At 47.8% G+C, this 12,546-nt stretch overlaps 5 protein-coding genes across 5 annotated transcripts in view; 3 read left to right on the top strand and 2 right to left on the bottom strand.

Moving 5' to 3' along the window:
• Positions 1–477: 477 nt before the first annotated feature.
• Pmar_PMAR026486 (ribonucleotide reductase small subunit, putative) lies at positions 478–2,007 on the bottom strand (the record flags this gene model as incomplete). Its single annotated transcript, XM_002773190.1, has 9 exons — positions 1,877–2,007; positions 1,643–1,751; positions 1,456–1,592; positions 1,264–1,411; positions 1,088–1,211; positions 956–1,041; positions 792–908; positions 651–750; positions 478–596 (listed from the first exon to the last, which is right to left on the bottom strand). Exons 1-9 carry the CDS (start codon positions 1,987–1,989, stop codon positions 478–480), a joined length of 1,053 nt encoding a protein of 350 aa, XP_002773236.1. The 5' UTR covers positions 1,990–2,007.
• Positions 2,008–5,863: 3,856 nt separating this feature from the next.
• Positions 5,864–6,776, top strand: Pmar_PMAR026485 (conserved hypothetical protein). Its single transcript, XM_002773189.1, has one exon. The coding sequence runs from the start codon at positions 5,876–5,878 to the stop codon at positions 6,515–6,517; it is 642 nt and encodes a 213-aa protein (XP_002773235.1). The 5' UTR covers positions 5,864–5,875; the 3' UTR covers positions 6,518–6,776.
• A 1,976-nt stretch (positions 6,777–8,752) lies between these two features.
• Positions 8,753–11,827, top strand: Pmar_PMAR026484 (dual specificity protein phosphatase, putative; the record flags this gene model as incomplete). Its single annotated transcript, XM_002773188.1, has 14 exons — positions 8,753–8,880; positions 9,279–9,453; positions 9,550–9,693; positions 9,737–9,827; positions 9,874–9,937; positions 10,312–10,565; positions 10,697–10,778; positions 10,822–10,886; positions 10,947–11,013; positions 11,201–11,266; positions 11,310–11,384; positions 11,429–11,564; positions 11,605–11,688; positions 11,732–11,827. The coding sequence occupies 14 exons, from the start codon at positions 8,753–8,755 to the stop codon at positions 11,825–11,827; spliced, it is 1,527 nt and encodes a 508-aa protein (XP_002773234.1).
• Positions 11,828–12,141: 314 nt separating this feature from the next.
• Positions 12,142–12,431, top strand: Pmar_PMAR026483 (hypothetical protein; the record flags this gene model as incomplete). Its single annotated transcript, XM_002773187.1, has 2 exons — positions 12,142–12,234; positions 12,336–12,431. 2 exons carry the CDS (start codon positions 12,142–12,144, stop codon positions 12,429–12,431), a joined length of 189 nt encoding a protein of 62 aa, XP_002773233.1.
• A 61-nt stretch (positions 12,432–12,492) lies between these two features.
• Pmar_PMAR026482 (cathepsin L, putative) overlaps positions 12,493–12,546 on the bottom strand; it is a gene marked incomplete at both ends in the record, with an annotated part of 1,350 nt that continues 1,296 nt past the window's right edge. The window contains one exon of the mRNA XM_002773186.1: positions 12,493–12,546. Within this exon, the coding sequence (XP_002773232.1) occupies positions 12,493–12,546 (54 nt within the window).

Genomic DNA, 12,546 nt, shown 5'->3' with positions numbered 1-12,546 from the left:
TTGCACTAGCCGATGCGACATTGGCCAAAGTCACGATCGACCTATGGCTCATTTGCAGCCCAGTGTTGGACAACTTGGACAACATTAGTAGATTTACGAGTAAATGAAACTGAAAGATATGCTGGTTCAACGCCAAAAGATACAAAACAGGTCCGATTCAGGCACACCCGCACCCAACACAACAACCAAATTCAAAGCCACTGATCAATATACTTCTTCAACAAATCACTGAAACCTCCATGGTTGATTATAAACATGCACGAGCAACCACTGGCCCGGTACTTTCGTACGGGTCACACGGCGAGATTGAGACGTCTCGACTACTGCATACGGCAGTACAGTACTAATTTTGCAATTGTTGCTGAAGAGATGGTATGAGCCATTAACGACCAGCTACTATGAAAACTGGTAATATCATCAACATACGCATAATGGGGTAGTGCCGGCAACAACAGAGCTACATTTTCGAAGCAAATGTTAAAAATCCTCGTCCAAGGCGAAATCAGCGCCGATGCTCTTTCTTCTCTCCTCAGCATCCATGCTACCGTTCTTATGTGCAGCAGTACCAGCCATAACCCCTCCTTTCTGGTACTCACCTACGATTGACAGACGATTGACTTCAATATAGTTGAGCAGAGCACGACTCTCACCAACTCTCTTCTCGAAGAAGTTGGTCTTGCCTTGTAGAGAAATCATCTTCATCCAATCAAAAGGATTCGTGGCGTTGTATAACTTGGGATGCCCAAGCGCCTGCGCAGAGTTTGGACGACATTATAAGAAGGAGTACTCACCACAAGGAGACGATCAGCCACGAACTCGATATAGCGGCACATGAGTTGGCTGTTCATACCGATCAGAGACACCGGTAACGACTCCGAGATGAAAACTCTCTCGACGTCAACGGCACCCTGAGAACGGAGATCAGGAAATGCAATAAAACCACCACTAGACTTACCCTGACGATCTCATGGACCCGCTCGTCCGGGAGACGCGTATAGTGCATCATATTATACAGTAGGCAAGCAAAGTCAGCATGCAGGCCTGAGGAGTATCAAAGAACAGACGCCGTGGGGAGCGACACGTCCACCTTCGTCACGAGAGATGAGCTCGTTGGAAAAGGTCAGGCCAGGCATCAATCCCCTCTTCTTCAGCCAGTAGATAGCGCAGAAGGAGCCAGAGAACAGGATACCCTCAACACATGCGAATGCAATCTGAGACAAGGAATACAGTACAACGAGATGAATACCATATTGGCTGACTGACCAATCTCTCAGAGAAACAGTTGTCGTCATTGATCCACGACAGGGCCCACTCAGCCTTCTTCCTCACGCTAGGAACAGTCTCGATGGCGCGAAAGATCTTATCTTTCTCCGCTGGATCTTTGATATAATTGTCAATTAACAATGAATACCTGACAAGAATCGATAGAGGAATGGGGAAGAAAAGCAGACGCACGTCTCCGAGTGGATGTTCTCCATCGCTATTTGGAAACCATAGAAGGCGCGAGCCTCAGGACATTGAACTTCTCCAGAGAACTTAGCCGAAAGGTTCTCCAGCACGATACCGTCACTAGCAGCGAAAAAGGCCAAGACCTAGCAGTAACAAGACGTGCCAACTTGACGAGCAGGTGAAAGGATCCTACGTGGCTGATGAAGTGACGGTCGTTGTCCGATAAGTTCTCCCAATCTCTGAGATCCTGACTCAGATCGATTTCCTCGGCCGTCCAGAACGATGCCTCGTGTTTCTTGTACCTACCAGGACCATCACGGCAAGGATAAAGATACGTTTGTGCAGCGCTTTACAGCCGAACTCGAAAATCTCAAAACTCGCAGGACATATACATGAGCGTCGAGTGGATGTATAATCAGACTCCTACATCTCCCAGATGGCGAGATACTTGATGGGGAACATAACGTAACGATGAGGGTTCTCCTTTAGCAGGTCCTCCTTGGGCTCCAGGGCCTTCATCTGTTCACTTAGGCTAGTCATTACGGAAGGGTTCGAGTACGATATCACGCTGACAGGTACCTCGGCTTCACGCGGCACGCTTACGAGCTCTAAATCATTCCCAAAGTGGAGTTGGGCCCAATTTGCCACTGGCCGTTTCAACTCTCGTTACTCGCGCGCGCCCTGCTGATCGATAATGATCGAAGAAAGTTTTCGGTGCGTGCAGAGTTGCTGCTGCAAGTAGCATCTCGAACTCATCGTGAATTCGGCGCGGAACTGTAACCTCCGGTTGGGTTGCACATACCATTGATGGGGCATTTTGAATGGCCATAGGCATAGCTTTAACACTGCAGCCAGTAACCCCTATCGTGGAGGAGCCGCGGAGCGTCCCATGAAATTATCCCTTCTCTTTGAATGTATTGATGACGGTGAAGACGATGCAGCAACAGGACAGGCTGAGGCATCAGGTTTCCCATCGCTACCGTCAGTACTGCTCGAGACGACTTTATCGGATTCCATCGGAAGGCCACCGAGCTCACCAATGGTCGGGAGAGGTAAGCCTAGAAAGCACAGGCAGGGGAGGGCAAGATTCCGATAGTCTCCGCTTGGATAGTACAGAATAATCCGATAATCGGACGGAACGACACGAGGGCATATTCATCAATAGACCTTTACTTGCATGATAGTATCATTATCATCATCAATCCATAGCTATAATAATTGGTGGGACTTTGCAGTTCCCGTGTAGATTCATAAAGTCGATTCCGGATGATTCCGACTACATTCCGCGATGCAGGTCTTGGAAATTCCACTGGTCTCGGCAGAGCGAGCCTGGGCGTGCGAAACTGAATTGTGATGTGTTTACGCTTAGTTCGTCGAGAACAAACCGGTTTAAGGTCCGTTAGCTTCTCGTTCGGGCTCGTTTGCAAATGGTCAATCAACAGATATCACGGAATCTACAGGCTGCGGTGAGCAGAAAGGTACGCACGGATAGTTCTCGCTATGTGCCAAGTACATTACGATAGTCATTGGAGCGGAAGCTTATGAGGGCTCTATGTCGGGTAATGCAAGCATGCTCAAAACATGGTATTCGCCATTAGAATGCTGCTGGGGTTATTCGTATAAGATTAACTGGCACAGGTGTCTTTGAGTTTATCATGAACAATTATCCAGTCGCTCTCGATAAGCTGACACGCGCCGAAGGTTTGTATCGAAAACTGCTTATCCTCTTTATGAGCATGAACGAGCTAAGTTGCCAAGTAAGACGGCTAAGTTGGAGAAAGAATAGTATGCTCAGATCATCTGAGCATAGTATGCTTTCTCCAACTTACAACGTTTTACCTCCGAATCAGATATCTCTCCTGAGCTCAGGTAGGTAGTCGAGTTGGTTGTTCTTTGTTGTCCTCATTGAGCACCTGATTGAGCGTTTTCAGCATGTATTTCTTCGTTTCTCACGAACTTGCAATCTTGAGTACTACAGTTGATATGGGAACGATTACAACTATACAGCTATCATATCTTTGAAATGTTCCGTAGATTCTTCTTGAGGATGTGCGCGGTTGGCAAGGGAACCGCGGGTGAGAATCCCTGGATGAAGAATAATGGTGAGCGAACGGAAGATCATTGAACTCGATAGCTGCTGCCGTGTGCAGTTCCCTTTATCGTCGGCGGAGTGGTTATCGCATCGTGCGCTCTTATTTACACAGAGAGAAATATTCCGCATGCTGGGTCCATCTTGGGAAAGGTCAGTGGTTGATCATTCCGCTGATTCCGTGATACACTTACATGTTGACTTTCTTGAGTATAACCATCCTGATTAACGTCATTTGACCCTTATTAGAGATTGATTCCATAGTATCAGTTTTATCGAGTTGTGAAGTGCTCAATTATCGGCAGTTTTTTTCATGGCGAGAACATCTCAGTGAATACTCCGGAAGTCGCCACCTTTAGACTGAGCTCAGCCGTGGGCTCGGACCTCAGGTAAACTGAGCCGTGAGAGGGCTACAGCGAGGACGGTGAAGGAGCTGTCAACAAACGATGTTCGATTCCATGCTGTCTGCCGCGTGGTAAAGACTGGTGTGGCGTTGCTGATTTCCAAGGCTACAGCCGTCCTCGCTGCGTTGGGGCCTTGGAGAATCCAGATTGAATGCTGGATTGGTCGCCTCAACAGATGCTAGCGCAATACTAATTACTGTCTTTTCCACTCGTGGCTAGTGCATCATGTCGCTGCTGAGGAGATCTTATCATCTTGGGTGATTTCTGCTCGGCCTGGTATTATCCAGACGGCATGCACTGAACTCTGTTGAAGAAGTGTTGGCGCATGAAGTATTCCCTGTCCGATAGGCAACCCCTTCGCACCCCGATGCTGGAGATGCCCCGATGTATTCAGGGAGTGTTACAGAGACTGAATCAGTGACTGTAATAAAGAACGATTGCGCGACCGTTACGGATACGTTGCGGAATCCGAAGCCGTTGGATACGTCACGCGAAGATACTCATCTTGCGCACTCGCCATTCTTACGCTCACGCGTAGTCTACCAAGGTTCCTGCGACCTGCATAACTCTCGAACAGTTCAGCATCGCTGTCTCTGCGAGATTCGGAGTCTCCGATGCGTCTCATTCATCGACTCGTAGAAAACGCGTTGCGATTATGAGAATTTAGGAGCTCACTGTTGCACGCGGCCTCGAGCAGTGCTTGGCGACTAGAACCACTGCGTCTACTTCATCTAACGACTTTATTATCAGTCTATGATAATGGTCGAGCTACATTTCTAGTCATCTGCGTGACTAGAACCACTGCGTCTACTTCATCTAGCGACTATATTATCAGTCTATGATAATGGTCGAGCTACATTTCTAGTCATCTGCGTGACTAGAACCACTGCGTCTACTTCATCTAGCGACTATATTATCAGTCTATGATAATGGTCGAGCTACATTTCTAGTCATCTGTGTGACTAGAACCACTGCGTCTACTTCATCTAGCGACTATATTATCAGTCTATGATAATGGTCGAGCTACATCTCTAGTCATCTGTGTGACTAGAACCACTGCGTCTACTTTACTCGGTAACTGCATCTTTGGCCCGTACGTCTTGGACCGAGACTCTTGGTAGTACCCCTAGCTCTGGTATGATGTCGAGCTCATGCTCGTTCGTCTTTCACGGCATGATTGAGTCTGCTGCCTCAGGTACCCTCGTGATAGAATCTCCTCGGCTTCTTTATCCAACACCCGCGAGTCGTTCAGCTGCGTATCATAGTTACCGTGATGGTGATTGATCAGCGTGGCATTATATGCTGTGCGATGCGACGAGTTAGACATAAGTATTATGAGTAGTACCTATATAATACTTGAGTTATCGGTGCACTCTACACCACTTCGTTGAGATTATCCAAGTATCACAACCACTATCAATTTCATCACAGGGGTCATTGAGTTCACCTGAGTCACTGCAGTCAAAGTGTGAGCTGATTATAGTACTCATTGAGTATTATAATTGTTCACTCTTCGATAAATCGTCCACGTAACATTAGAGTCGTGCCCAGGTGTAGCTCGCGTGTCGTGTTGAGTTGTACCAGCTTCAGTCTGGTGACTCGATAAATGTACTCGATCGCTTAGTACTCCGCGGCATGGAGCATCAACCTCCAGTCTGGAGGCTCCAGAAGCTCTGTTGATCGTGGTTCATGGATCTGTGCTCTATCACAAGCACTAGGTCACTTTACTTTAAATATACGATGCCGTCTTATTGGGTTGTTCTAGTGATAATGTGATGAGGGTTTGCAGTTGCAATGACTGAAGTTCAGTCGGAAGTTTTCTAGACAATTACCCTGTCGTTCGGAGGAGAAAGAGGAAACTCATAATGCTGAGACAGTATTCGGTAGGTGCCTCTGTCACAGTGTTTTCGTTTTCGTTTTTATACCCTCAACCATGTCGTGTGGTCTGTATATTCCTGGACTGTGCAGTAATTGTGGAGGGCGGAAAGCTATGATGTTGCGAGGCCTCCTAGCACGACACAACCTTCCGTGCAAACTGTACAACTATCCCAACTGGGACTGTTCAGAAGAGCTGAGATATTCAAGTATGTATGCTGCCGCCAGAGATGCACTGTTGGATGTAGCATCGTCAGAGAGGCCCGCAGTTGTACTGGCAGCCTCAATGGGGTGCCATTTTGCTCTCCGGTTGGCGCTTGGCTATCCGAATCTCATCGGGGCGATCGTCTCTGTTGGTGGCACTTTCAATCCTGGTGAAAACTGGCTGAAAGAAGACTCGAGTGACTGGGTCTATGTCGGTTCACCATACGCCGATAATGATGAGAGCTACAAGCTGCCCAAGATGTTTCTTAGTGATCTCCAGGCGAACTACATCACAAACTTGAAGGACATTCATCTGCCGGTCGAGGTTGTCCATGGAACCAAGGATGAGTCTATTGGAGTGGAGATCGCGAAAACACTTGCAGAACTCCTACCTATGGGCACCTTGCATTTGGTTGAAGGCGGTGACCATCGACTGAGTACAGAAGGCGACTTAAGACTTATCGAATCTTTATTAGAGAAGCACCTCCTTTGCTGATGTAAATGTTGCTGACACTAGTAGAGGGGTTTCTGATGTGGTTCACCTCTCGGCAATTAGATCTGGCCCGAGAAAGTTCTTGTACTATTCAAACCTGAACTCAAGGGAGAAGTGTCCGCTTTTAGCCAGTCCTTTTATCGGTAGCAATAGAGTTCGCCTCGAAAGGCTCTCGAACAATTAATCCTGACTGAGAGAATGGGTGTCTGTTTTTGGTTAATCCTTCGATCGGTATTGATGAGATTCGTACCGAAGATGCCCTCGTAGCTTTAGGCCTGTTGTGTTGGAGTTTTACCATTGACTCAATGCGCTAGTGGCCGAATCGAGATGTAGGCAATCCGCAGCAACTGAAAATGCGAGTCAACTATCCGCTGACCACCTCCACCGCATCGCCCAGTCCGGGAGTCCTGTCTCACTACGAGCAGGTGAGTCCTCTTGGTTGCCGAACTTGTCTTGCCGTGCTCTGAGTGAATATTCGTATCGACCACTTGTCTCATAGGTTTTCAATGATTGAGAAGAAACGAAACTAGATTGGATCATTGAGAGGAAGTTGTTCAAGCAGACGACGCTAGCAGCTCGTCTGTCAGCGAGCACCGCTGCCGTTATTGCCCTGTTCTTTCTCATCTGATGTTGTGGATGCGGTAAGTCTAGTAGAAAGGGCCGATGAAGATTGTGATGATGTGCAGAACATGCTAGCGGTGTCGGGGTTTTAGTCATGCTGCTGCCTCTTGGATGTTGGATCCCAGAGTAGCAGAGTAGCTACTCCATGTGATACCTCTATTGTATACCGTACGGATGCGTCCTCGTAGTTGTCATATTGGCAAACCTCAATGTTTTACGGCGCCCGGTGTTTACGGGCTTGCCTGTTGCAATTTCAGGCTATGGTGTTGTTCGAGTATTCACACATGGTCCATGTGACATGGAATTGGTCCGTTATTGAGGTCGACAACGAGTTGGAACAAGTACAGTGAAAACTGACTTATGGAACTCAATTGAAACGTTACTCCTAAGCAGCTCTCTGCTGTGTTGGAGAGCACAAAAACGCATTTATTCTTTTTAGTCGTTGCCTCAGCGTTCGAATGTGCATGTTTGCACTGAAGTGAGAGTGTATGAACTTAATGATGCTTTAGAGTGTGATTCCTCGTAGACATAACAGAGAAGCCTTTTTGTGTTTTCACTTGGGTGTAAACATAACATGAGCTTGATCACAGAACAATCACAGTTAGGTTGTCCATGGCGTTTCCACATCGATTTTGACACTTAATTGAGAAGTATGAAATAACCATATGGCAACCCCGAGAGCTACAAGGCCAAGAAAACACAAAAGAAGACACAAGCCTGAGGGTTGAAATAGAATGACTGTCAGAGAGTGTAACCAACTTACGTTTAAATATCTTAGCACAAACACACAGCGCTAACCCGACAATGGCCACGATAAGTGCGGCTAGAAGGAGGGGATGATTCTTCATCCAAAATCAACTGATAGAGATCGGAGGAACCTCATCAAGTCGTCCACTTTGCGCAGTTCCGAGACGGTGAGAAAACCGTAGTGCGCAAGATTAGCATTTTCTCTTGGAGCTCGCCTGGACTTCTCCAGAGTCCGAAAAGCTTTCCAAGGATCGAGTTTTACATGTGGAATCAAAGTCTGGGGGCGCTCTTGAAGATGAGGAGAGGTCTATCGAGCTTCACGCCGAGCTATCGTCTCTGGTATGTGAAGCATTAGGTGAACGCCCACACTTCCCAGTTGACAGTGTCGATGAATTTCCTCACGTGAAGTTGCCGAAGGAGAAGTGTTGAGTTGTGCATTTGTCAATACCGTGTGTACCCTTTCCGAAGGTTAGCCAAGAGCCTCAGGACAATGCCTGGGAGGCCAGTGAATCATTCGACATGGTTGTCGGCCGACAAGACGGAAAGGCTCACACGCGCTTTCAGAAGCGTCAGCTTCGCGGACGACGATGGTGAGTCGTTGCTCAAACGCTAGGGAGTCTACCACAGTCTGGCGTGAGCCCAACATAACTGTTCTTTGTGAGGAAAAATGAGATTCTAGAATCACTGTTGACTCCTATTACTACCCCTGAACACAATCTAATTCACAGCGGAGTTTCGCGTGTACCATAATTTGCTTCCTGGTATACCCGAATGCTACATTTTGCATCTTGTGTAGATAATAAGTTGATGCTACTGCCCAACTACAAGGATACAACGAAGTTCATAAACCTACCTGTCATCAACAATGAAATGACCAACTCCTTCGTGTCCCTCTTGGAGCTGGACTCTGAGGACAACACGTGCAACTTCCGAGACTACTGCCAGATGGCCGACTTGCATGGCTTACGGGAAGCCATAGCTAATCATATTAAGGACAGGTTGGGCCCGCGCCCTTAGCATCGATTTTCTCTAGTGATTTCGCTCGTGTGTGGTAAACCCCAGCGAATTAGAAACCTTTTCCTCCAATGACGTACCGAAGCACATAGGGAAATTTGTCTAGAAGCTCCGAATGAGTTGGAAAAGCAAATTCACCGTGAAAATGAAGTCCCTATATTAATGCATATTGGATGAATACCCTATTACGCTCTTATCACGATCTGATCATGCTAAAGAGTGTAAAAACATCATTGCTCCGCCTCCCCATCGTGAGAGGAGCAGTGATCAGTTTATAGAACGCAGACAGCGACCAAGAGTTAGTGTGCGTGAGTAAAAATGAATTCACACGTAGGCCATTTCCGTGGTATTTGAGTCTCCGTCAAGTTTAGTGTCATCTCAGCTACAACAGCTCGGTCCAAACCTATATGGAGGAGCACAACGTAGCATCCTTGGTGGGCCTTATCGTCCATAAGTTGGCGAAAGCCCAGCCCGGCGATCCTCTGGGGTATATAGTTGACTACTGTGTGAAGGAACAGAACAATAGAGCCTCAATGGGCTTATCGGAAAATGAACTGGTGCGTTGGAGTTCCTCGATGAATGAGATTCGTCGCTGGTGTGGTATCCAATTATTTTCTGGGAATCTAATAATGAAAAAGCACTCGTATGGGTAGGTCCTGTTACTAGGAAGAGGCGAGCTCGACCAAGCCAAGACTGCCATCAGAGAGGAGACCTGTCGCCTCACTGGTGTTGACGAGTATAACCGCAATCCATTACATTTAGCAGTCTTCAACTGTGAGACCGACGAAGGGCTCGAGGTAGGCCAGAGAATCGTTAAGGAGGGAGCAAACTGCAGTCAAGGTGCTGACCATGTTGTTGGCGAAGGGCTGCCCAGGTCTCAACGGCAAGGACAACGAAGCGTGGACTCCTCTGCATTGGGCGTCATTCGTTGGTGATACACTTACATGCCCGTTGGTGACACCAAGGGTTGTGAGTAGGTAATGAAGAAGCAGCGCAGTTACTGGTGGACTATAAGGCTGACCTTAGCGTCGAGAATAGCCTGTGAGTTAACTCGCAATTTCTTGTGAACGTGACCGTTACTGCGGCTATTCAACAGTGTGGGAAAATGTGCATATGGTCAACCACACGTATTGTCGGGAACGTGTAAATTCTGAGGAGGTCTTAAGGAATTCTTGTTAGTTTTCGTACACTTCTACCCACATTCGTGTGTAAATTTCAATAACGTAGTGAGGAAACTTCTGAGCTCACCCGAGGGAACCGCACGTCCTGGAATGATCAACCCGGGTGAAATAGATTCGTCATGGTAGCATAGCGCTGCCGTTCGGCTCGATGAGAGCTCTGAAAGATTTCTCCTGTGTCGCACATGGTGATGATTATATTACTGAGTGGCCTTATTATGAGTGTGCTTCCTCTAGAGGAAGAACGCCGTATCTCGTAGCCGCCGATTGGGGAAATGATGCAATCACGGAGCTCTTGGATGAGGCCGAACGACGCAACGCGGATCAAGCTAAGGAAATGCTGAAGTCCTCTCGTCCCGGCAGCAATGAACTCGGTAAGTTTGAGGCGGTCGTCAACGTCAAAAGTGCTTCCAGTGAAACGGCTTGCAAGCGACGATCGGATGCAGTCTTTGAGGAAGTTCACATCCGCCTTGGGAGGGTCTATAGAGTCGGTGAGTTGCTCTTGAGGGTGCCACCGCTAGGGTGTGGATTTCAGCAGGGAAAAGGCGCGGGAGAGGTCCCAGTTAGAGAAGCGGAATGTAGCGCTATGGTGTCAGCAGTATAGCAGGTGGTTCGGTAACAGGTGACCTCACGGAGCAGGAGAAGGCCGTCTTGGCAAGCAATGCCCCGCATCACATACCAATCAGAGTGGTGGAGCAAGCCCGGTGAGGATTGGGTATCGAAGTCGAAGTATTTTATCTGCGGCAGATTCCTTTCTAACAACGTCAAGGACAGTCATGCAGTTGTCACTCAAAGCTGGATGGCGGAGTCTGGTAGTAACCACTGTGGCATTTGTGTAGTCTCACTCTGTGAGGTGAGGGAGTCGTATTTAGGCACCAGCCAGCCGCCTTTCGTCGCTCCCATGGGACAGAACGTCATGGCCCCCATACCTACATTAAAGTAAGATCTGGGTAGAGGGAATCGACTTCTGTTCTCCATCGGTCGCTCCTATGACAAAGGAGGGCTCGAGAAGTGTTATAGAAGCCTAAAGGAAGCACGAAGAAATTCTCCATAAATTCTATCATCTGAGTTTTCTGAGAGAAATCGTTACAGGACATTATTCGCTCGAGTATAAGCGATCGTTCAGTTGGCTGTGGATCGGTAACCGGCGAGATGCAAGTGACAAAGGCAGGCTGGTGGCTGCTGGGATAAAGTAGAAAACGGCTGGTGTCTTCACTATCAGATTGATAATGCAGGTATGTAGTCAATTGCACTGTGGAGTACCTCGAGGGTGGCGTACGCAACTACCACGAGGTTGATCCTGATTTTCGGTAGGAGCGGTCGTAAGGAAAATTCGAAGTACACGATTGGATAGGTACTGCAGGATCCCCCTGAGGGACAATGAGCAGCAGATATTGGGAATACCCTATTTGAAGAAGGCTTGGGACTTCATAGACGATGCGCATAAACATGCCGATGGGAACATCCTCATACATTGTATCATGGGCCAGGTAAGGATCGCTGGACGAAGCATAGCAGTCATCTCATCAGAGTCGTAGTGTGATAGTGTTGGTGAGCTATCTAATGCGGCATTTGGATATCGACTACGAGTCGGCTCTGAAGATGGTGGTCGCGGTGCGTACCTGTTGGACTTGGTGGTTCAGACGGGATACCTCAGGTGCGTCCTATGGCAGAACCCAATTCTGCTTTTGAAAAGCAGTTGTTAGAGCATGATGCGAATGGAGCTATCAGGGGAGGCAAGCAGAGAGCATAGTCGTCATCCACCGTGTACAGCAGCTTAGTCTTGTTCGCTGTGACAGTCACTCAATACAAGGGCAGAACATATGAAACGTGTTGATGACAACGAGGAAATTGTGAGGAAATTTCGGTAAATTTTTGGTGGTTCTCATGTAATTCTGCTCTAAGTCGTGTGTAAATTTACATCATGTGGCTCTGGAAACTCCGGAGCTCGAAACATATTCCAACATTGTGCAACAGTATGGTTGAGATTTGAGCCCGTTGGACTGTGTGAGAAGGTTTTCCTAGTAACCTGAGAGGAGCAGCACGCCTTTGATATTCTGCCTGTTAATGGATCTTCGCACTCGCCTGGCCGCTGATTACTCTAATGTGAAGCTCATGGACCCGGATAGAGACACCTACCCAAAGGCTGCTGTATTGCAAGTAATCTCTCTATCATTTTTCAGCAGTTTTTCTCTTTGGCAACGACGGACAGTACTGTGATAGTACTTGGTGGCTGTCGACTGAGAGGTAGCCCGTGTCAGGTGCTCGGTATGCTCAGCGATGAACAGTCCTACATGGAGGATAAAAGGACAGTCCTTCGAGGTGTGTTCATTACTGTCGTCTGTGGAGAGTATTAGTGAGGTCAAGTAGATGCAACCGGGCAGATCACTGAACAGAGGACGACCGGAAAGGCAACGACTATCCGTGCAAGCGTAGGAGACGGTTATCGCATTTTCTTTGTTCAATCGTTAT

The sequence above is a fragment of the Perkinsus marinus genome (assembly GCF_000006405.1).
Source record: "Perkinsus marinus ATCC 50983 genomic scaffold scf_1104296959216, whole genome shotgun sequence".
NCBI lineage: Eukaryota > Perkinsozoa > Perkinsida > Perkinsidae > Perkinsus > Perkinsus marinus.
Note: the sequence above shows the minus strand (reverse complement) of the source record. Positions and strands in the feature narration are given on the sequence as shown.

Bases quoted from the DNA above. Each gene is read 5' to 3' on its own strand.
- Pmar_PMAR026485 (XM_002773189.1), top strand. From the start codon at position 5,876: ATGTCGTGTGGTCTGTATATTCCTGGACTGTGCAGTAATTGTGGAGGG.